The 23,617-nt window shown below is 37.0% G+C and overlaps 1 protein-coding gene across 1 annotated transcript in view; it reads left to right on the top strand.

Annotated features, from left to right (window-relative positions):
- MGAT4D (MGAT4 family member D) overlaps window positions 1-23,617 on the top strand; it is a 64,849-nt gene that overhangs the window by 16,584 nt on the left and 24,648 nt on the right. Inside the window, 4 exon segments of the mRNA XM_057503274.1 lie at window positions 14,062-14,224; window positions 16,247-16,383; window positions 20,532-20,669; window positions 22,512-22,557. Of these exon segments, the coding sequence (XP_057359257.1) occupies window positions 14,062-14,224; window positions 16,247-16,383; window positions 20,532-20,669; window positions 22,512-22,557 (484 nt within the window).

The raw sequence follows: 23,617 nt of genomic DNA, 5'->3' as shown, positions 1-23,617 counted from the left end.
AAAAAGAAGTTTGGTTCCTCAAAATGGTTATAGTCCCATCATTCATATGGTCAAGTTCAGAAAATGAGATACTGTTCTTGAGAATACACTATGTACTCTTAAAGCTGCAGGTGACATGGGTTTTCATTTTCTATGTGTATGTTTCTGTGGAATCTAGCTCTAAAATAATTAGGAAATCAATCCTAGTACTATAACAAGATGTTCTTATGTCAACAAAAGAACACACAGACTTCATTTAGTTTCTGAAGTTATGATTTTTATATAAAATACTAAAAATAGTCACAGTATTTTAAAAATCTGATTTATAGTTGTAATTCTTATCAGTGGAAATTTGGGAATATTTATTAAAAAGAGCTACCACTTAAAGCTTTATTCTTTTCCTTTTTAAAAATTAATTTTTATGTGTAGGTAACCTTTTGTTTCTTCAAGATCATTGTATTAATAATTCATTATTTGTTCAACAAATATATAAGCTCCATGAGGAGAGGAAATTTTTTTCCCTTTCTGCCTGTTTTGTTAACTGCTATGTCCCCAACATCTGTAAAATGCCTGATATATCGTGGATATGCTACATTTTTGTTGGTGAATGAGTGAAGTTAATAAGCATCTATTCATGTTGTAGGATCTAGGAAAACACAATTTTAAAAACTCTTGCCTCTATGTTGCTTCCACTCTGGCTAGGGGAAAAAAGCAACAAACATAAATGATGTAACTGGTGTAAGATGTCAGGTGTTGGCAGGGGCAGGAGAGAGAAAGTGCTATTTTAGGGCTATCAGAGAAGGATTCTCTGAGAAAGTCATATTTGAGCAGATTCTGGAGTGAATTGAGGAAGCTTTTTGTGTGGTTATCTGGGGGAAGAATTTTCCAAGCAGAAAAAAACATGTGCAAAGGCCCTGTGGTACCTTGTTGTTTGAGAAACAGACAGGAGGCCATGTGAACAAGGAGAGCTGCAGGTTGATGAGATCATGGAGACCATAGTCTTACTGACTTCTCAGTAAGATAGGAAGCCATCTACATGAGCACCTACATGCTCAACATCACTAAGCATCAGGGAAATGCAAATTAAACCCACAATGAGATACCACCTCACACCTGTTAGAATGGCTATTTTCAAAAAGACAAGAAATAATAAATTGGCGAGGATGTAGAGAAAAAGAACCCTGGTGCACTGTTGGTGGGAATGTAAATTGGTGCAGCCTCTGTGGAAAACAGTATGGAAGTTCTTCAATAAATTTAAAACAACCATATGATCCAGCAATTTACTTCTGGGTATTTATCTGAAGGAAATGAAAACACTAACTTGGAAAGATGTATGCACCCTTGTGTTCACTGGAGAATTTATTTATAATAACCAAGATATGGAAACAACCTAAGTGTCCATTGGTGGATGAATGGATAAGGAAGTTGTATGTATGTGTGTGTGTGTGTGTATGTGTGTATATATATATATATATATATACACACACACATACACAAGGAAACAGTCATAAAAAAAGAAAATCTTACTGTTTGTGACAACGTGGATGGACTTTGTGGGCATTATGCTGAGTGAAATAAGGTTTCCTTGTATAACAGCAGCGTAATTGTTTGTTTCTCTGGAAAATGCTTCTGTGTGGCAGACATTCAGTGCTGGCTCTTTTGTAGGGTGATTTGTGGCTTCTTCTGAAAGTCTACTGGGGTGTCTCCACTTCCCATTCCCTGGTGTGAGATATCTGTCTCTTACCTGAGTTTCTCATTCTTCCCTCTGTCCTTACCACAGCCTCTGTTGCTAGGACTGTCTTGACCAGAAGTGACCCTCTTCAGATAACCTATAATATTCATTTGAACTACAGAAAACTCAGACACCTTTGCTACTTTTAGCTGTGTGCCCGCAGGCTGCTTCACAGATGTTCCCTCTTGGTTTACCACTTTCCCTCTCTCCTGCTCCTTCTTATCTGGCAGTATGAGACATTGTGTTCGTCCATAGTTCAGCAATTTGCAGGGTAGAAAATGCTTCCCAGCCCTTGACTTAGTGGGGAGAGAGCTCATTCTGGAGCACCCAAACTTTATGAGTGAATTCTTGGGGTCTCTCTTTCTCCCCTTGGTGGAGGAAAATCACCTTTCCCCCTCACCCATCCAGGTGGGAGAGGAATATAAAATTCAGACTCCTGCTTCTCTGTGAGTGGGAGGAAGGGGAATTTGATCTTGAAGGAATCGGATGGAATATCTAAAGCTAAGATAGTAGTGAGTTTGTGGATGTTCATTTTTATTATTGTTTATCAAACTGTTTTGTATACTCATAATGTCTGAAATATTTCACATAAAACCTAACATATGAAGGGACCATCACAGGAAGTTTAAAAAGCATGTGATTTGTGATTTGATTATTGCAAAGCATACATGGAGTGGAGTAATCTATAATTAATTTTACCTTTTTAGCTTGATCTCCTGCCAACTGTCCCAGATATTCTTCCTTTGGACCCACACTTGGTACAAATAAGTAAATAATAAATTTAAAGTGGTCTGCCAATATTTCAATTCCATGCTATTTCCCATTCTTTTTTATTCCCTGAGTGAATTACTTGCTTTCCCCTTGAAAGGCTATACCATTTCATGGATGCTTTTATGTTGTTGTTTTCTTAGTCTGGAATGCCCTTCTCTGCCCTGTGCTGTATAGCAAAATTCTATATAGTCTTCAAGTTCTCAAATATGCTCTCTTCTCTGAAACCTTCCCATCTCCCTCCCCCATTCCTCACTCCTCCTTAAGAATTAATGCCTCTCTGCCTGTGGTACTTGAGGATGATTCCCGATTCACAATTATATTAGTTGTTTAAATATATGCTTCTTCCCCATCCCCACTGCCATCCCTTGCAGCCTGATTGTCAGTTAATTTTGAGCAGGAATCTGACTTTGTCCACATTTGTTTACCTACCACACAACACAGTGAGTGACACATAGTAAATATTAAATGGAAGAAAGAATGAATACAGGTTTGCCCTGTTATCTAAAAGTTTGCTTTATGGCGCTTTGATTATACAAAAGATCTACATTAGTACCTGATTTTGCTAACTGAAAGAATTCAAAGAAGATTTTTGCTTTTACAAAATAAAACTGATTCCTCACTGTATGCCATTCCAGCTTATGAAAGGTTTCATAGGAATGCTCTACTTTCAGACAGCGGGGGAAACCTGTGTCTCAGCATACTTCCCGGTACTGGAGCTGTTGAGTGAATGAAATAAGGTGGAAAAGTCAGGTCATAGCATGTTGTATAGGACCTTGTCTACTAGGCAAGTAAGTAGTTTGGACGTTATTCACTAAGCCTTTAAGGAACCATTGAAAGTTTTTGAGCTGAGTTTTAGAAAGTTAACCATGAACTGGAACAGAGACAAATTAAGAAGCAATTATAATAGTGTAGCTACAGGGAATAAAGGCCTGAACTATGATAAAGTCAGTGATGAGAAAGATAAAATAATTTAGAAGATCTATAATGGTGTTTCTCACATTTTAACTTACATACCAATCACCTGTGAATCTTACTAAAATACAGGTTTGGACTCACTCAGTAAGTCTAGGCTGATGCCTGAGATACTCCATTTCCAATAAACATGCAGCTGATGCTGTTCAGTACGGTAGCCCCCAGCCAGGTGGCTGTCGAGGATTTGAAATGTACTTAGTGCAACTGAGGGACTGAAGTTTCCATTTCATTTCATTTTAACTAATATAAATTTAAAAACTGAAGCAGTGGAAAATATTTCTCCAATAAGCAAAATTTTATTGTTTTGGTAGAGCTGCATTTTACTGTAACTGTTAACATTTAGCATCTGAATTAAGATGTACTATAAGTACAAAATATACATGGGATTTAGAATACTTAGTATAGAAAATGAATGTAAACTATTCCATTCATTATTTTTTTTTATTACATGTTGAAAAATACTTTAGATAGATTGGAAGACATTAAATGTATTATTTACAATTACTTTTACTGGTTTCCTTTTACCTTTTTTAGTGTGGCTGAGACAGGGACCATGGGTTTAGGCAGAGTAGGGTGAGGGCCTCTGGAAAAAAAAGGAAAACAAGATATTTACAGTCAGAACAATGTAACAATGTGCAAAGAAGTCCTTATGGAAACTCTGTGTTAAGCATTACGCAATGTCACTAATTCTCTAGGGTAAAGATACCAGACTAAGAATATAGACATTCTCCAGTGAAATCAGTTAAAGCTCAAAAGGCCAGGAAAAACTTGGCCTGGAATGTTTGAGTGTTCTGCAGATAAAGAAAAGTATCTCAGCATAACCCATGACTTCACTTTATCAGTTAGATCATGACACTGTAAAATTTACCTGAGCCTGCTAAAACGCCCAGCTTATTTTTAACTGTACCTATATGCTGTGTTTCCTTCTCTAATCCTAATCAAGTAATCTTCAACCTAGGAAAAAGGTTAATTTAGTAACCAACCCCAACTATAAATAGCCCAAAAAGCTAAGAAGTAAGATTCTTAACATACTCTAGCAAACAGACAACAACCCAGCCCACCTTGGGGACAGGGCAGGCAGTCTTAATTGATATGCTCCCAGAGGGAAACTGCTATCCTGAGAAAGAATCAGAGCAGCAAATTTCCCTTTACTCATCAAAAATGAGCATTCATGGATCACTCAACAAGTCTGCATCCCTAGTCCTTTACCCCGACTCCTGAAAATCCTCAACTGTGCATAAAACCCCTAGACAATGATACAACCAAGGGCTCTCTTGTCTCCTCCTGGCATGAGCCAGAAGCTCTGTCCTCTCTTTTTATCTCTAAATAAAAGCTTCCACCTGGCTGTCCTACCTCGAGTGTTTGTGAAGTTCATTCTTTGGCTCCGTGAACACAAGTCCCGGCATCATGGCTACTAGAAAATTTTAAATTACAAATGTGGCTTGCATTTTATTTCTGCTGAAGAGCAGTGCCTTGGGCCCTTGCTGTGAGAAGTGAAGGTCAGGGGTACTTAGGATCTCACCTGGACCCTTTTTTATGGGTGGAAGTCACATTGGACCATTGCATACATGGTCTGGTGTTTGTTTTCACAATTTCACCACAAGTGATTCAAAATATCAAATTATTGTTTATTGCAACTTTTGTAGAATAGTTTTATAACATTTCATCTTTACAAAATGCCTGAGTAATACAAATATTTTAAATGGAATGCTGATAAATTGTATTATCAGGTAAGACTATATAAGAAGCAGATCTAAAACTACAGATTATATCCTTTAACTCTTCTCTATGATTGTTTCTGCAAATACTACTTCCTCTAGAGAAAATTTCTTTTTGTGCTGACCAAATTGATCTCTCAGGGACTGACTTACATAATGGAAGCTTATATATATTGCATCACCCATGATATATTAACTCCAAATACGTGGCCCATTTTGCAAAGAGGATATTATCCCCAGAACCCCAATTACATAGGGTTATACTGGTGAAATGACATCCACCTCTAAAATGTGTAAGCCCCTCAAATAGTGTCCACTGTGTGAATATTTGAAATTTTTTGAGTTGCAATTCGTTTGATTCAGTTTAAGAATTACTCGAATAAGGAAACAAAAGCAAAGATGAACAAGTGGGACTATATCAAGCTGAAAAGCTTCTGTACAGCAAAGGACATCATCAATAGAACAAAAAGACATCCTACAGTATGGGAGAATATATTCATAAATGACATATCTGATAAAGGATTGACATCCAAAATATATAAAGAGCTTATGCACCTTAACAGATGAAAAGCAAATAATCCAAATAAAAAATGGGCACAGGATCTGAACAGACACTTCTTCAAAGAAGAAATTCAGATGGCCAACAGGCACATGAAAAGATGCTCCACATTGCTAATCATCAGAGAAATGCAAATTAAAACCACAATGAGATATCACCTCATACCAGTAATGATGGCCATCATCCAAAAGACAAACAACAACAAATGTTGGAGAGGATGTGAAGAAGGGGAACCCTCCTACACTGCTGGTGGGAATGTAAATTAATTCAACCATTGTGGAAAGCAGTATGGAGGTTCCTCAAAATGCTAAAAATAGAAATACCATTTGACCCAGGAATTCCACTTCTAGGAATTTACCCTAAGAATACAGGAGCCCAGTTTGAAAAAGACATATGCACCCCTATGTTTATTGCAGCACTATTTACAATAGCCAAGAAATGGAAGCAACCTAAGTGTCCATCAGTAGATGAATGGATAAAGAAGATGTGGTACATATACACAATGGGATATTATTCAGCCATAAGAAGAAAACAAATCCTACCATTTGTAACAACATGAATGGAGTTAGAGGATATTATGCTCAGTGAAATAAACCAGGAGGAGAAAGACAAGTATCAAATGGTTTCACTCATCTGTGAAGTATAACAACAAAGAAAAAACTGAAGGAGCAAAACAATAGCAGACTCACAAAACCAAAGAATGGACTTACAGTTACCAAAGGGAAAGGGACTGGGGAGGATGAGTGGGAAGGGAGGGAGAAGGGGGGAAAAGGGGCATTATTATTAGCACACATAATGTAGGGGGTGCACAAGGAGAGTTGTACAACACAGAGAAGACAAGTAGTGATTCTATAGCATCTTACTATGCTGATGGACAGCGACTGTAATGATGATGGGGAGAATCTAGAAACCATAATGTTCCTCATGTAACTGTAGATTAATGATACCAAAAATAAATAAATAAATAAATGATTTATTCCATTCATTCCACATGTATTTGTGAGGGACTATGTGTCAGTTACTGTTTCAGGTACTGGAAATTTAGTTCTAAAGAAACCAAATTTCTTGCTATTCTGAAGGTTACATTCTAGAGAATTCTGGGGAGTGACACAAAAAACAATAAATACATTAATAGAAAGTCAGGTGATTAGGGATTTGAGAAAAAAAAGCTAATGGGAGAGAGAGGGTTTGCTATTTCATAATAGGATGGCAGAGTAGGTTCTCTGAGGAGGTAAAGTTTTAGCAGAAAACTAAAATTAGGGAGCTCTAGCCACACCAGTGTCTGGGAGACGAGCGTTTTGTGCTGAGAAAACTGCAAGAGCAAAAGCCCTAATGTGGGGGAGTGGTTCATGGGAGGAACAGTGTGTGGGCTTGCGTGGCTGGAGCTGAGCTCCTCAGAATGAGATGGGAGGGGTAAGGGATGAGGCGGAGGGACAGCCAAGGACCATCGCGTAGGGCTTTGCTTCCCTTCCTAAGTATGAGGAGAAATGTCTGGAGGGGTTAGAGGAGGGAAGTGTGGCATTGCACAGTTTTTGCCACTGGCTACGTATGTGTGCTTTTGTCATAAAAGGTGAATGAATAAAAAAGTGTTTCAACCCAAATTTATCATGATTACTTTTATAGTTTCATATTTTAAAACACATCTGGAATTTAATATCTTCCAAGCTGTGAATTTATTTTTTACTCATTGTTTGCCAATTTCTATGCTTTTCCTCCTGAATTTTTCCACATGCTTGGTTGGGTCTCTAATAGTTTTTTCTTTATATAGTTTGATATTTGGCTATCTAAAAAACAAATAAATGTTATTTTGTTTCCATTATGGATTACCTTTTCAGTATACAGTGAACTACTTTATCTGACTTGTTGCTTTTCTCCCTGCATTATTTTATCTGACATTTTTATGATAAAGTGAGGAAAAAAAGTAAGTAAAAGTCTAGAACCATATGGAGCAAAACATTCATGGTAATTTTCAAGCAATGGGATTACACTTTTTTTTTTCTGTGCTTTTTTCTAAAATTTTAACCTGTTGCTTTCTAACCAGATGTTTAAGTATTTTAACAAAGCAACCAAGATTGGAAGCTGCTTAGTTCCTTCATTTTGTCTGGGCCACTCATTTTCTCTAATTGCTTTGTATCAGTTAGAATGCAAGTTCAGATGTGTTAACGGTTACCCCAAACAACAATGGTTTGACACAAATGATGAGCTGGTGTGGAGATTCTCCTCCCTAGCGTCATTCAGGCTTTAGGTTCCTACCAACACACTTTTGTCCACCTCTAGGGCATTGTCTTCACCTGCATAATCCTGGACAGGTCACCCATATCTACAAAAGAGGAAGGAAAAAATATACTTCTCTTTTAAGTGTTGGATCCAAAAGGTGCATGCAACTTCTGCTCAAATTGCGCTGGATACAGTTTAATCACGTGGCCAGATCAAAGGCAAGAAACTGAAAAATAATAGTCTTTAGTTGGTTGGCTGTGTACCCAGCTGAAAATTCTGCTGTAAAATGGAAGAATGAGTATGAGAGGGTACCTGTAAATGTCTGCTCCTTCCTTCTGGGGGCAGAGGCTTACGTAGGTAGGAATGTCTCCAGAGTCCTGTCTTACCATGGGAACTGCATGAAGCAGGAATGAAGGACAGAGAAGGGTGAAGAGAGATGAGAACCACAGAGAGTGGTTAAAGAGAACAGCTGGCCCTCTGTCTCCCCACTGCTCTCCTTTGTGATCCTCCATCTTCCTTGTCCTGTTCAACAGCACTTGACAGTTGATCCCTCTCATCTCCTTGAAACACTTTTCCTCAGGTGGTTTCCAGGACACCACACACTGCTGAGTTTCCTCTGCCTCATCAGCCAGACTGGCTCCATCGTCTCTACTGGCTGCTTCTCATTTGTCCAGCCTGTAACCTGGAGAGCCCTGGAATTTCATCCTTGGGCCTCACATCTCTCTACTCCTCCTCATTTCCCTAGTGATCTCCTGGGTCTAAACACAGGTCTCTCTAAATTTATATGTCCATGCCAGGCCAGTTATTTCCTGATTCACATATGCAGCTGCCTGCTGAAATGTATGATGGCCTCTCAAATCTAATATGCTGCAAATCAAATTCCTGATACTCACACTAAAACTTGTTTTCCCTTCTCCATTTTAGTAAGCAGCTACTCCATTCTTCCAGTTGCTCAGAGTATCATTTCCTTTCTTTTTCACATCCCCTATTCAATGCCGGCAAATCCTATCTTGTTTAGCTTCAAAATAGATAAAAAATTAAACCATTTCTTACCATTTATCCCACTACCTATTTATTCTCAGCTGAAGTCATCTCCCTTCTGACATCTCTTTTTGTCTTTGTTTGCCCCACAGTCTGTTTTTCACACAATGTGTGAAATTATCCTTTTCCAATGTAAGTCAGATTATGTGACTGTGTGGCTTCACACTGGCTCCATATTTTGTTTTAAGTAAAAGTTAGAGTACTTATAAAGGTAGCTTTTTAATTTCATCACCTACTAACCTCCCCCTCATTCATTCTGTTTCAGCACACTGGCCTCCATGCCATTTGTGGAAATCATGGGCCTGCTTCTGCTCAGGGCTTTAGTGCCTGCTGTCCTCTCTATCAAAAATGTTCATTCCTCAGCTACTTACAACTCTCCATTCACTTTGTTCTGGTCTTTGTTCAATCATTATCTTTTTAGAAAAGCCTTCCCTGATCACCCTTTTTACAAATAAAACCTTCCCCACCATCAACACTGTATTCTTATTTCCTGCCTTAAATTTTTCCAGTACTTAGCATCCTCAAAGATATGTGTAATTCACTTATTTATTTTGTTTATTGTACATTTCCATCCTATATGATGTAAGCTCCAAGAGGACAGTGAGTTTTATCTGCTTTGATCATTGCTGTATCCCCAGCACATGAAGTAGCATTAAGCTTAATAAGTATTTGATGAATGAATGAGGTGACCACACGACCGTTCTGGCTAGTGAGATGTAGGGGAAGTCTCTGAGAAGAGCATCTCTTCCCCCAAAAACTCTTAGGCTTTACTTACAACTCTAAAGGAATTCTGAACACTGGATTCACAGTGTTTTGTGGAAGTAGAGAAAGTTGCTTTTATTCTGTACTCCCCAATATCTACTGAGACCAAATAGTTGGTGATTTCTCTGCTATGTGTGTGGATGGATGGATGGATAGATAGATAATAGATATAGATAGATAGAAAGATGATAGATAGATAGATATTCTCTGCTATAGGTGATTTCTCCATTTATAGAGAAAGTGTGAATTCCCAATATTTCCCTGTGAAGGAAGTGGTGACCACAGCAGGTCGCCAACCAGAAACTGGCTGGTGCTGGAGACTTACCTATTGTTGCTTCAGCTGTACCATCTCTGGGGCCCAAATTAAGAGGCTTTGAAGAAAAAATTAGGCCAGAGCAGCAAACCCTCCATTTTTTCCCAAGTGAGTGATGTGCATGTGAGGATTAAAATGTGGCTTGGAAGCAGCAGTGCATTTTCACTCTCATCCTTTGTCTTTCACTCTTGTCTTGCTTTTACTGCATGAGAATTGAGGGAGGAAACCATGTACCCTGTGCCACCACTCACTCACTAGTGAAGACTACAGATGTAGAGCCTTAGGTTCTGGTGGTCGTACCATAGCTGATAGGGACTTGTGCAGGGATGGGGCATTACACCTGCTGCTGGAGGGCTGCCGGAATTCTCTGTCTAGGCTCCACAGCCCTGGTTAGCAAGCTCAGCTATCCACAAATCCCAAATCTACTTCTCTGTGTGTGAACCTTACTGATGGGAGTCCCTGTTGGCAAGATGACCCATATAGCATGAAACTATTGCATTTGGGGGACCCAGTGACATAATTGGGAATGGAGAATTGCTACTGACAAGACAAATGGAGCTGGCTGAGTTGGGTGAGGATCCCTCTGAACCAAGGAGGAAAGACGAAATATCTTTTAGGGAGTAGTGGAGTAGTGCATTTACTTTCCTCTGTTGTTTCTGGGGTGGGTGATCATTGAGGCTGGCAGAGAAAGGTCAGCACATTACAGTCTGTCAGCTGCTGCCTGTCTGAAGGGTGACTGGACCCAGCAAGGTGGATATGTAGCTGTGTCAGGAGGGGTCACTGCTGCCTGCGGCCAGGAATGCAAGACTCTGAGAACCACACACTTAATCATCTTGCTGGATTTCAAAGACTGAACCCTCTGCCCTAGATTAAAGCTAGTGTGAGCCAAGGCAGGGCTAAATTAAACAGCAGGAGATATGACTGGGACAGTATTTTGATCACTATTTTTTCTTGTTCCAGTTTAAAAGTGAATCTCAAGACTTTGGCTCTCAAATCTAAAATAACAGCCTTCATCTCTCCCTTCAGCTTTAAAGTTGTGTAGGCAAACGTTTGCCACATATTTGGATGCCTCAGAAGCATCACAAATACTTCTGGCCTTGCTCTTTTCCTGTTGTCCAGATTGAATACCAGTTTAGAAATCCATTGGTCATGTCAGAACCTGGCAAGGATTCTAGTCTCCTCACTTTGAATCAGTAAGTCTTTCCCATAAATGCTCTCAGATATTTCTCATATTCATCCCTATTTCCTAATCTTTTCTGCCTTGGTTTACTCTCTTAACATCTCTCACAGGAAACTACTGATCTATAGTGTATCACTACAGCTTCCTAACTGGTGATTTCTCCAGCTCTAGTTATGCCTTCCTGGAACAATCTTCTAGATGGCCTCCAGAAAGATCTTTCTAATGCACAGATTGTGCCTAATAGTCTTCAGCCATGTTTCTCAATTGAAATAGTTGTTCCCATGCTAGTCTGTAGAGGGGTTCCAAGATGTATGTCATCTGAAAAAAAATTGGGGGAAGGGAAGCAGAGAGTGACTCCTTTATCTTTAGAGTAAAACAAATGTTTTAACTAGACTTGCTGTGGTGATCATTTCATAATGTATACAAATATCAGATCATTATGTTGTACAACTGAAACTACTATGGTGTTATATGCCAGTTACAGCACAATTTAAGAAAATAAATTAATGAAAATTAAGAAAAGTCCTAAATATGTACTGTGGAATGAACTATAAAATTTGTACACATTTTAAAGAAACTTCACAGAAATTTCATGACTGTGGTGGCCTATTTCAGGTTATGCCTTATAATGGTGGTATCCCTTTCATACAAATTTACTGCCATTAGAAGTTTTTTAGAAGAAAGGTTTGAAAAACACTGATTTACATGGAAAAGTTTAAGCTCCTTATCAGAGCTTATCAAAAAGATTATCATAACCAGATCCCTCTTTTAACATCACTTCTGAATTTTCCCTGAAATAATGAGCAGCTTCTAGGTCTGTAGGACCATGTATTTAAACACCTCTTTGCCTTTCCCACACTGTGCTCCAAGCAAAGGCCTTGCCTTGCTTTCCTTGACTAAGTCACACTGCTTCAAGAGTTGGCTCAAGCATCGTATCCTCCAGAATCTTTCTCCAACGTTCTCTCTTCTCCAAGCTGCCTAAATTCTGTTCTCTGTGCTTCCTATTATCACTACCAGCCAGGGCTTCAAACCTTGTTCTGCGAGGCCTGTCTTTTCTTCAGGGGGATAGCTTTCATTTTGCTCTCCCAGAAAGGGCATTTTAAGGTGAACATGTGGACTTCTTCCAGGAGCACTTTAGCTGTCTCAGGAAACAGATTCATCTGAAAGGTGAGATTGGTCAGACCTGACTTCTATAGGCCACATTGACAAGGCAGCAGAATTGCTTCCTTGAAAAGGCAACTTTCTCTTACCTGTCTTACATACTTATTAAAGCTGGGCCAGCTCTCTCTTCGCTTTTTCCTCTGAAGTAAGCCCAGGTGGCAGGTTATCTCATTGTTGGTGTGGCCCCCCTGTTGTCCAGCTTCTCCTTCAATAATGGGGTGGGAGTAGGGGTAAGTTAACTTGGGTGGGCATGTAGGATATCTCAGTGCACTCTGACATAGACCCATTGTCAGAGAACCAGAGATACAGGTGATAGCCCCTCTTGAGGGCTGGAGTTAATCTATGTGTATTCTTAATTAGTTAAAACCCAAGAAAAAGGAAATCTTTCCATCAGCCTTGAATAAAATGAAGTATGAAAGTACACAGAGAGAAAATATGTCAGTGAACTTAGGTCTGTACTTCTTTTGTTTTTGTGTATAGTGGTTTATTTTCTGTTTGGAAACTTAGATTTTATGCTTTCTGATTTTTGTGCATTTCTCCCCAGTAAATATGACAAATCAGTACTTTTTCTCTTTTTGTAGATATGCAAAACTCAGAAATATTTTCAGAAATATCACAATGATTTAAATGATCAATTTAGTTAGTTCTACCAGTTAGCCTATAAACTTCCCAAAGGCAAGAACTGACCATATCTTTTTTTTTGGTTTTGTATTTCCATTGATAGAGAGCAATATAAGAGTTGTTTATAAGAACAATATAAGAGACAAGTAAGAGGTGTTTACTTTCTTTTTGTTAAATTGTTCTGATTATAGAAGCAATATAACATGACTTTTGTTTCTAGAAAACAATTTTTTACATTAAATATTCTTCTACAAGGTGTTGTAGTACTCCATAGTACTCAACTGATAAATGACTAAATAGTAGTCCATTGATAGATAATACTAGACATTTGTCAAACAGTACTTTGCCACATGCTTTACATGCATTATCACATTAAATCTGCTTAACAATTCTGAGGCAGGCATTTGTATTTATCTATTTACATGTGAAAGAACAGAGGAAAACAAAAAACTAATAGCTTGCCCAACATCATACCAATATTAAGTGGCAAAACTGGGATCCAGTTATATATGATTTAACAGTAGAGCCAGCAGAACATCTAAAGGAATATTATTTAATTTATTCAGCATATTTCTATTGGGCATTTAGGTTGTTCCTGATTATCTTACAATGATAAATAATGCTCTCTGTTGAAAATCCTTAGAGCCAAGTCTGTGTACATATTTCTGATATTTTCTTCAGATAAATTCTTAGAAATGAATTTTTTGGCCGAAGTGGTTTTTGCCTCTAATTGCAAATCTAATACATGCACAAAATGGAAAATTTGGAAATCTTAGAAAAATACAAAGTAATAAAGCAAAACTACTGATAATCTCACCTTTCATATTTTACTATTTTTAACATTTCATTCTTTTTTCCAGTCTTTTATGTGTATATATGTATATATATATACATGCTTTATATGTATATATACTATATGTATATACACCATATATAGAAATACATTCAAGCATATATTTTGTATTTTTGTTATACATTATAGAAAATTATACACCATTGCTACATGTATAAAACTATATGTATGTTTCTTTGTAGGTAACCAATTAATTAATTGTAGAAACCATATTTTGGAGTTTAAGGAAAATATTCTACACATAAAAAACAAAACTGAAAAAAATCGCCACAAACTGATGAAAGCCTTGAATAAAATGAAGTATGAAATTACACAGAGAGAAACTATGTCAATGAACTTATATCTGTACTTCTTTTGTTTTTGTGTATAGTGGTTTCTTTTCTGTTTGGAAATTTAGATTTTATGCTTTCTGATTTTTGTGCATTTCTCCCCAGTAAATATGACAAATCAGTACTTTTTCTCTTATTGTATATATGCAAAACTCAGGTAAGAGATATCACTGTAACTTCCTCTCATCTGCACCTCAAAAATGGTCTTCCTGTGTTTCCTCTCTTTATGAATTGCACCACCATCCATGATCCATTTAATAGATGCAGCCAGAATCTGAAGCATCATTCTCCTCCCTCTCCCTCATGTACACTTCCATGACAGTCAATAAGCAAGCCTGTTGACTCATAATCCTATATATCTCAAAAATATGTCCACATTTTCCCATCACTATCTCTACTACTCTAGTCAGGCCAACTTCATGATTCATCTGAATGACGCTAACATAACACTATTTTTTTCTTTTATCTCCAGCTTTGTCCAGACCTGTCTATTCTCACTGTGGCCAAAGTGGAGCCTATACTTCCCTGTATATCAACCCTTAGTGGCTTCCATTTCTCCAGGATGAGAAGTCCTGCCTCCTGCTTCCCCCTTTGTAGTCAAATACTCCCCCAATTCTTAATCCCTTGCAACCACCAATCTGTTCTGTTCTTATAGTTTTTCCCTTTTCTAGGATATAATACAAATGGAACCATATAATCTGTGACCTTTTGAAGCTGACTTCTTTTACTTAACATACATTCATCTAAGTTATTGTCTAACCAATTGTTGGTTGCCTTTTTATTGCTAGGTAGCATCTCATTGTATGGATGTCAGTGCATAGTTTATCTTTTTACCAACTGAGGGACATTTGAGTTGTTTTCAGTTTTTTTGTGATTACAAATACATGTTGCTATGTTGCTATGAACATTCATGTACAGGTGTTTTGTACAAAGAGAATTTTCATTTCTTCGGGATAAATATCTAGTATTGATGGGCATATAGTAAGTGTATGTTTAAATTTATGAAAAACTGCCCAACTGTTTTTCAGACTGCCAGAGCCATTGTACATTTGCAGCAATGTATGAGAGTTCTAGTCACTCCAGATTATTGTAGTCATTTTAATGTTATGGTATCTCACAGTTTTAAGTTGTATTTCTCTAGTGATGAATGATGTTGAACATTTTTTATGTGCTTAATTGCCATTCATGTATCTTCTTTGGCTAAATATTTAAATTTTAAATCGTTTGCACATTTTTTAATTTGATGGTTTGTTTTCTTCTTGTTCAGTTTTGAGAGTTCTGTGTATATACTGGATACATGTCAGATGGATATGTGATTTGGAGATATTTTCTTCCCCAGTCTGTGGCTTGTCTTTTCATTCTCTTTATGGACAAAGCTGGAGATAGAAGAAAAAATAGTCCTTCAGAAAGCAAATATTATTAATTTTGAGGAATTACAATTTACCATTTTTTCTTTTTATGTATTCTTTTTGATGTTGTATCGAAAAACTCTTCACTTAGCTCAGAGTCACAAAGACTTTTATTTTTTTAATTCTACAGTTCTAGGTTTTAGATTTAGTTCTGTGAAGGTTTGAGTTGATTTTTATAAATGGTGTGAAATATAGGTCAAGATTCAAATTTTTTCATGTGGACGTCCATGTACTCCAGTACCATTTGTCAAAATAAACTGTCCTCTCTGCATTGAGGGGCTATAAAAACTTTTAAAGATACAAACTTTAAAGGTATGATATAAATCAAAGTAGCAAAACAGATAAATTATAGTATGCTTCAGTCTACTTTATTTGGAATTAACATTTCTATTAGTTTCTGGTTTTATAGCTCATAGTGTTAGGCTTAAATTAAATGTTACTTTTTAAGTAAATATGAATCAATTTGAACTCTATTTTATAGACACAAGATCTTGATAATTCATTTTTAATGGTATTTCTCTTACATATTGAATACTAAATTAATCTGTAAATCTAATTTTAGAAATTGTGCTAGAGGGAGAAAAATCCCTATAGTTGTGAGCTCAGAAGCCCTACTTTTTCTCTTTCAGTTGAAAAGAATGCGAATACCTTGGGTAAGATGAAACAGTACCTAAGACATTTGAAGTCCTAAAGTTCTTTTTTCCTCATCTAAGGAATGTAGGCCGTATTTATCCTGATGTAATCATTGGCAAACAGAAAACAGGTGGTAAGAAAAGAGAACTGGAAATTCAAATGAAGATATTTTGATCTTTTAAGTTTTAAAATGTAATGGATTAATAAGATTATGATACTGACCTCCATATATAGACCACTGGCCTATCTGGCCTTAATTTGGATTACCAGAAATTGATATATTGTCTGGAAGAAAAAGTAGTTTAACCAAAATTTGGAGATGAATTCAAATTCAGTTTTATTTTAATGAAAGTAAACATACATTAAACTCCTGCTAAGTGCTTAGCAATTCTTGTCTCCTTTGGTTTAATAAATTCATTCTCTGGTTATTTTCCTATTTCCCCATCTTTCTGGGGGCTCAGGTCAGCAAAGCTTTACAGAAGAGATGATGTTTGAGCTAAGCCTTGAAGAATGAATTCGAGTACACCAGGTATACAAGAAGGGAAAAAGCATTTGAGTTAGAAGCAGATATATTAGGGCAAGTCTCAGAATGTTTGCTGTGGTTACAACCCTCATTCATTCTAAGGAATGAGTTGTTGTAGGCCAGGGGTCAGCAAACTACAGCCCACAAGCCAGATCTGCCTGTTCTTAAACAGCTTTTTGGACAATGGCCATGCTCTTTGTTCATCTTGTGTCCTGTGGCTGTTTTTGCATTATAATGATAGGATAGTTTCGACAGAGACAGTATGACCCGAGAGCCAAAAATGTTTACTGTCTGACCCTTTGTAGTAAAAGTTTACTGAGCTTTGCTCTAGCTAGTTCCTTGGGAATAGGTAGTGTTGCTCTATATCACAGGCCTCTGACAGGCCTGTTGTGTTGAGATAAGGGTGCCAGATGACTTAGTTAAACATCTGTGTTCCAGGTACTGAGTTATTGTTCTCTTTGACTGTCTCCCGGTCCAGTGTAGTAGAGCCTATGATTTCTATATTTTTTACCTGGGAAAACTGAGGCTTAGAGAAATTAAGGAACTCTGAAATCACACTTCTAAAAGTCCGTAATCATGTCACATTCCCTCTTAGGAGTATTTTGAATGTGGTATGTAAGTAGGCATATGTACATGTATATACATTGTGTGGATGTATGAAAGAATACATGCTAGATAAAGGCTAATTTAAGGAGGAGGAGGAGTTGAAAGATGCAGAAAAAAAGCAGTACTAGGAGCTATAAAATATTAGATACCAAGAACAAGGACACTTTGGTTGGGTAACTATCAGCAAAGATAAGGAGAAGCCCATGATACAGAGTGAAAGGAAGGTGGGAGAGATGTTGGTAATTGGGAAGCAATAGAACTCCTTGTGTAGGGGATTGGAGTGTTGAGATAATCCAGTTACCAGAGGTATGGTAAATCCTGAATAATTTTTGTAATTACCGAACTATTTTCTGATTTTCAACAATGCTGTGTATGATGATCCTTCTTTCAGGTCCCTTTTGTTGATTTTCCATAGGTTCTTGGGAGGATCAGCTTGCATATAAACCTTCATTACCAGAGGTATTTTAAGTGGTAACACATAAAACATTTGTAAAAGCACTGAAGCCTGGGCATGGCCTACTGGGGAACCTGTCTTCAGTCTTATTTATTCTATAACTCTGAGTATATGCCAAATAATTTCTGCTGTTTACCTTCCATAACTATTTTTAATTGAGCCCTTCATTTCCTGCTCCGTTTATTGAAATAGATTTTGCTCGTGGCTTTAGTATTACTAAAGTCAATTCATTCTTCATAGTGTCCTCAGAGACACATACTAAAATGCATAACCCATCATGCTCAACCTTGCTTACAATCCTTCAGTAGATCCTTAGTACATACAGGATGAAGTAAGTCCTTGACATGGTATGGGCACAATACCTATATCTTTCAGATCTTGATTTCTACCACCCTCCCTCCTTCCGAGCCACACCAAATCACTTTCAATCCCCACAAACAGGCCAGGTGATGCCTACACTGAGCATAGCACCTTCTGTCAGCCCACAACTAACTTTTCATATAAGTTTCTAATCCAGTATGGCAGACAACTTCTTTGTACCATCTTCCATGTCCCCTCATCTAACACACTTCTACGAGGTCTGGCCCTGGGGATAGAATGGTGATTAAGACATGCACCTCATCCTCTTGGAGACAAATGAGAAAACAATTATTATACAAAGTGACCAGTGCAGTGATAAGGGAAAGACAAGGGTTGGGCAAGTAATACCTGGAGAATTAGGGAAACCTTTGTGGCATCTCAACTGAGACTTAAAGGGTAAAAAGAATTGTAATAGGCAAAATAGGGAAAAGGTGGGTGATGGATGGCAGAAAAGTAGAAGATGATCATCCAGGTAGAAGAAAAGATGTGTGAAAGACCTAATGGCACAGAGCCTGGACAAAAGTGTGGCCTGTATGCACAGTTGGGGCTGGAGGCTATGGACACATGGGGCAGAGGCCAAAAAATAAAGTGGGTTGGCCATTCATTTATTCATCCCAAATTTATTGACATTATTATGTACCAGTAATTACCGCTGGATTTATAATGGTGAGAAAGAGACAAGCAGTATCTGCCTTCACTAAGCTTACATCAGGCTAGGAAGACCAATGGACACCAGCAAAAAGGATGATCAGTAGCACAAGAGATGAAGTAAGAATACGTAGCTGGTATACTCCACCTAATTGAGAAAGAATACGTGGTATTAGCACAAGGAGCCTGAAGAAGGCTTGGCAGGTGCAAAGGCCTGGAGATGAGATAGTGTCATTTGGTCAGTCTGGGAAGCTGAAAGACATTAAGTAAGACTAGTTTGGGGAAAGAGCGGTTGAAACAGACAATACAGGTTGACCAGGTCAACTAAGGGCCTTTCAGACTTTGTAAAGGTACTCCTTATCCTAAAGCATGGAAGCCATTCCAGGAATTGCGTTTTAGAGTGAATCCTGCAGTTTGAAAGTTGATTCCTGCTTCACACCATCCATAAAAATTAATTCCCGGGGGACTGTAGATCTTAATATAAAAGACAAATAATAAACCATCTAGAAGATATTCAGGAGAACATCTTTATGATCTGAAGATAAGCAAATATTTCTTAATGGGAATCAAAAAGTGCTAACTATAAGAGAAATAACTGATAAATTACACTATATTAAAATTCAGAATGTTTCTCAAGAGGTAAAACATTGAAAGGGTGCCTGAGTGGGAGATGATATTTGCAACACAGAAAGGACCAAAGGTTCATATTCAGAATCTATAAAGAGCATCAACAAATCAATAAGAAAAATACAGTCAACTCAAAAGAGAAATGGGCAAGAGCTTAAATAGAGATTTTACAAAAGAATACCCAAAAGCCAATAAACATATGAAAATATGTTCAAACTCAATCATAATCAGGGAAGTACTGATTTTAACTTTCTCACTGAAGTTTAATATATTTTCTTAAACAGATGCTTCTCAGTTGTATAGTAGGGCCCTGATTGTTTTGACAGTTTTTCCAGTTTTATTAAAAATATTTTTGGGGAAAGGATTTTCTGAATTCCTCAGTCATTGTAGAAGTCTTTATTCCCACCTTAAAGGTGGGAAGATTAAGGCTGAAGAGAAATTGGGATGTGTATCTTGCCCAAATTCGTACAGTCAAGGAACTGGTATGGCCAAGATTGTCTGGGTAGTCTTCACTGATAGAATCTTCCTATCTATTTAGCATGACATGGGGTCTCTTCTTCCAGTGCTTTTGTCATTAAGGGGCAATAAAAGTCACATAGGGGCATGGATTCATTCCATCAAATGATTTGGAAATTACTTCATACATTTTTTCACAGATGAAAATATTTCATAGTATTTTTCCTATTTGGGGCTCTAGCATCTCCTTAGGAAGAAGAATAGAGAATCAGTCAGTGTGTGGTATTCTGTAATCAGTCAGATAAAAACTATAATAAATTAAGAGTGGTTAGTTTTATTTTTAACTATTGAACCTCCAACAAGAGAGTCTTGGAGTCCCTTTAATGCATTTACTAACAATCCACGGCAAACTGGCATTTACTCAAACAGGAAATGAAATATATGATAAACATTAACGGTTGTTTGCATCGTATTGGTAATACAGTTACAAACACTCTTCTTATGACCATACAACTAAACCAAACATAGGAATAAGCATAGATATTAATGATAAATTAGGTTTTTCTCTGTGGTTTGAAATGATGATTCCATACTCCTGTGTCTGCAATTTCTTTTGCTCTAGGTGTTTCCACTGTTAGCAGAGGAAATTGTAGTTACCTGAAGCAAACACTGACCTCTGTTATCTCCAGGATGACTCTTTTGGAAGAAAAGGACTCTGTGGTGATTGTCCCTGTTGCAGATGTATGTATGAAAAATAAGTAGTTCTCCACACACCCAACCTGCAGTATCCAAATACTCTTCCTCTTTGGTAGTCACTGTATCATTTCAAATATTTTTTATTAAATTTAAAAAAGCAATTCATAGATGCCATATTTTGGATAGCAGACAATGTATTTAATACCTGTTTGACACCACCAAGAAGGAATTAAAAGTCACTCTAGAAAGAAAATATGATGGTTCCATGTGAAGAAGTAAGATAGCATTGTTACATGTTACTAGGAGCCCTACATACTATATGGTACAGAAATTATGTCTACAAACAGAACATTAAAATTGATGCTAGAGTGGTAAAACCTGTCCAGTTCAAGGAAAGGTTGGTATATAAAAATCAAGAGATGATTTAATTTATATTAAGTACAATAACTACTGGTAATTGAGGGACTCCTTCCTGTATCTGAAGGATTATAGATAATTTTTATATACATTCTTTATAACCTGCATCACATCCCTATAACAAAGGTGTTGTTATCCTGATTTTACAGATGAAGAAACTGGAACTTAAAGTAAGTAACTTAACCAGTAATTAACAGAGCAGATTCAAGCTTATCTCTCTGTAATGTCCCCAAAGATTCCTATCTTGCCTGTAATGCTGCATAAAGGTTAAAAGTACTGTATAAATAGTAACACTATAGGACCTTTTGGAGAGGGACTTAGCAATGTGTATCAGATTTAAAGTATGTATATCCTTTGTCAAGAATATGACAGAATACTACAGTAGTTGAGAACACAGACTGGCTCTAGATTGCCAGGGTTCAAATGACAGCTTCTCCTCTTCCTGGCTTGTGAACTTGAACAAATTACTTAACTTCTCTATGCATCACCTTCCTTCATCTGTAAAACAGTGATGGTAATAATACCTGTCATAGGATTGTTTGGGAATTAAATTTGCTAATATATTTAAAGTATTTAGAATGATGTGTGATACATAGTAAGTGTTCAATAAGTAATTACTTCAAAGATTTCAGTGCACTATTGCTTTATAAAAGCAGAATGTTGGAAACAATCAAAATATCAACAAGAGGTTGATATGGAATACTTATGTCTACATTGCAACAATCTGTAACAACTGGAAGAATGAATAGCTATATATTCACTGACATAAAATGATGTTCATATCATATTGCTGAGTAAGAAAAGTTGTAATGCACCACATCTAACATAATATGATCTATGTAAAATGTAATAGAAAGAAGGAAAGAGGAAAAAATAAACAGACAGATGAAGGTATAAAGAAAAAGAGGATGAGCAAGTCTTGGAATGATGATCTCCAAAATATAAATAACGGTTATCTCCAGATGTTCGGAGTTAGAGCAATCTTTATTATACCTTCTTTATTCTTTTCTCTATTGTTTGAATTTTCTGTAATAAACATGACTTTGAATGCAGGAAAAACTCTATAAACAAAACAAGCAATAGAAGGACTAATAGGAAAGTGTAAGTAAAACATTAAATAATCATTCTCTCCAAGTTTAATTTCTTAATATTGGAAGCAAGTGCATAATCTCCAAAATACTTTGTCACAAGTCTTTATTTCTTTTCTTTATTTATATGTGTGTTTTTATGTACTGTTTTTTAAGTGTAAATAATGTGTAAATTGTGAGGTAGAAAGAATGAGATATTTTTGGTATTCAAGTAAGCTCTTTTAGACAGAAGGGTATATTAAATTCTTTTACAGAAGGTGAAACCCCTAGAAATGATTGGACATAATAGCATTCCACACATAAATGAGATTTATGTGGAGCAAACATATATTGGTAAAACCATGAGACATGCTTAGTTTCAGTAAATTTTTTTCTCATTTTTAGAGTAAATGAAGATTATTTAAAATCTGTTGTTGACATGATTAGAAAAAAGTAAGTACTGTCTGATAAATTTTTAAATAGCTGTTCTTTCATTTTTTCTGTCCAATTATTAATGATCATACTCTTTTTAATGAGTGTGAGCTGTGTGGAAAGAACCTATAGTTCTGTCTAAGCTGTGATGATGTATATTTTATAATTTTCCCCAATTTCTTAGATTAACCACTTACTAAAATCCTTATTTTTTCATGAGAATACTGTCTGTTCTCCATGAAATCCATCACCTCTGAGAGAAGCCTACTAGGTTACTTTGAAAATATCCTTCTGTTACTTCCTGCATGAAGTTACGTTCCCTGCTTATGCCTGCAGTCTCCTGTATGCAGCCTAGGAGATGCAAGCACATACTGATGAATCAATACATGATGTTATTAATCAACAAGATGCTGTGAAATGGACCCAACCTTCCAAATCCTTGTGTTCAAGTGGGCAATATAACTGGTAGAAAGCGAATCACAGCAAGGAAGCTAGTGTTACATATAACCATGTAAAATGTGATAGAGGAAGGAAGGAGGAAAAAAGATATATAGACAGATGAATGTATAAAGAGAAAGAGAATGAGCAAGCCTTAGAATGATGATCTCCAAAATATAAATAATGGTCATCTCCGGATGTTGGGAGTTAAAGGAATCTTTATCATACCTTCTTTATTCTTTTCTCTATTGTTGTGTTATGGGGAGGGCAACATGAGAACATACCAATGAGGAAGGGTTTCACTCTACCTGCAGATGTCAAGAAAGACATCCTTGAGAAGGTAATAACTGAGTTGAATCGAAAGGTGTAACCAGACATTCTTCAGGCATGCAAAGGAGAAGGGGAGTGCTTGCTGAATAGAATTGTTTGAGAAGGCAGAAAGGCCAAAAAAGGAGATGGAAATACAAGCATATCCTGGGCTGTGCATGTTTGGGATGAAGGAGGAAGGGTTGGTGGGAGATAAGGCAGGCTGTGATGAGTTCAAGAAGAGCTGTACATACCATGCTTAGGAATATGCACTTCATGCAACAGACTAGGGCTGCAAACGTGGCTGAATCTTGCTAATAGACATGTTTGGATTAGC

The sequence above is a fragment of the Manis pentadactyla genome, chromosome 5 (genome assembly GCF_030020395.1).
Source record: "Manis pentadactyla isolate mManPen7 chromosome 5, mManPen7.hap1, whole genome shotgun sequence".
In the NCBI taxonomy this organism is placed as follows: Eukaryota; Metazoa; Chordata; class Mammalia; order Pholidota; family Manidae; genus Manis; species Manis pentadactyla.
The sequence above is the reverse complement of the archived record's forward strand: the minus strand, read 5'-3'. Positions and strand labels throughout refer to the sequence as shown.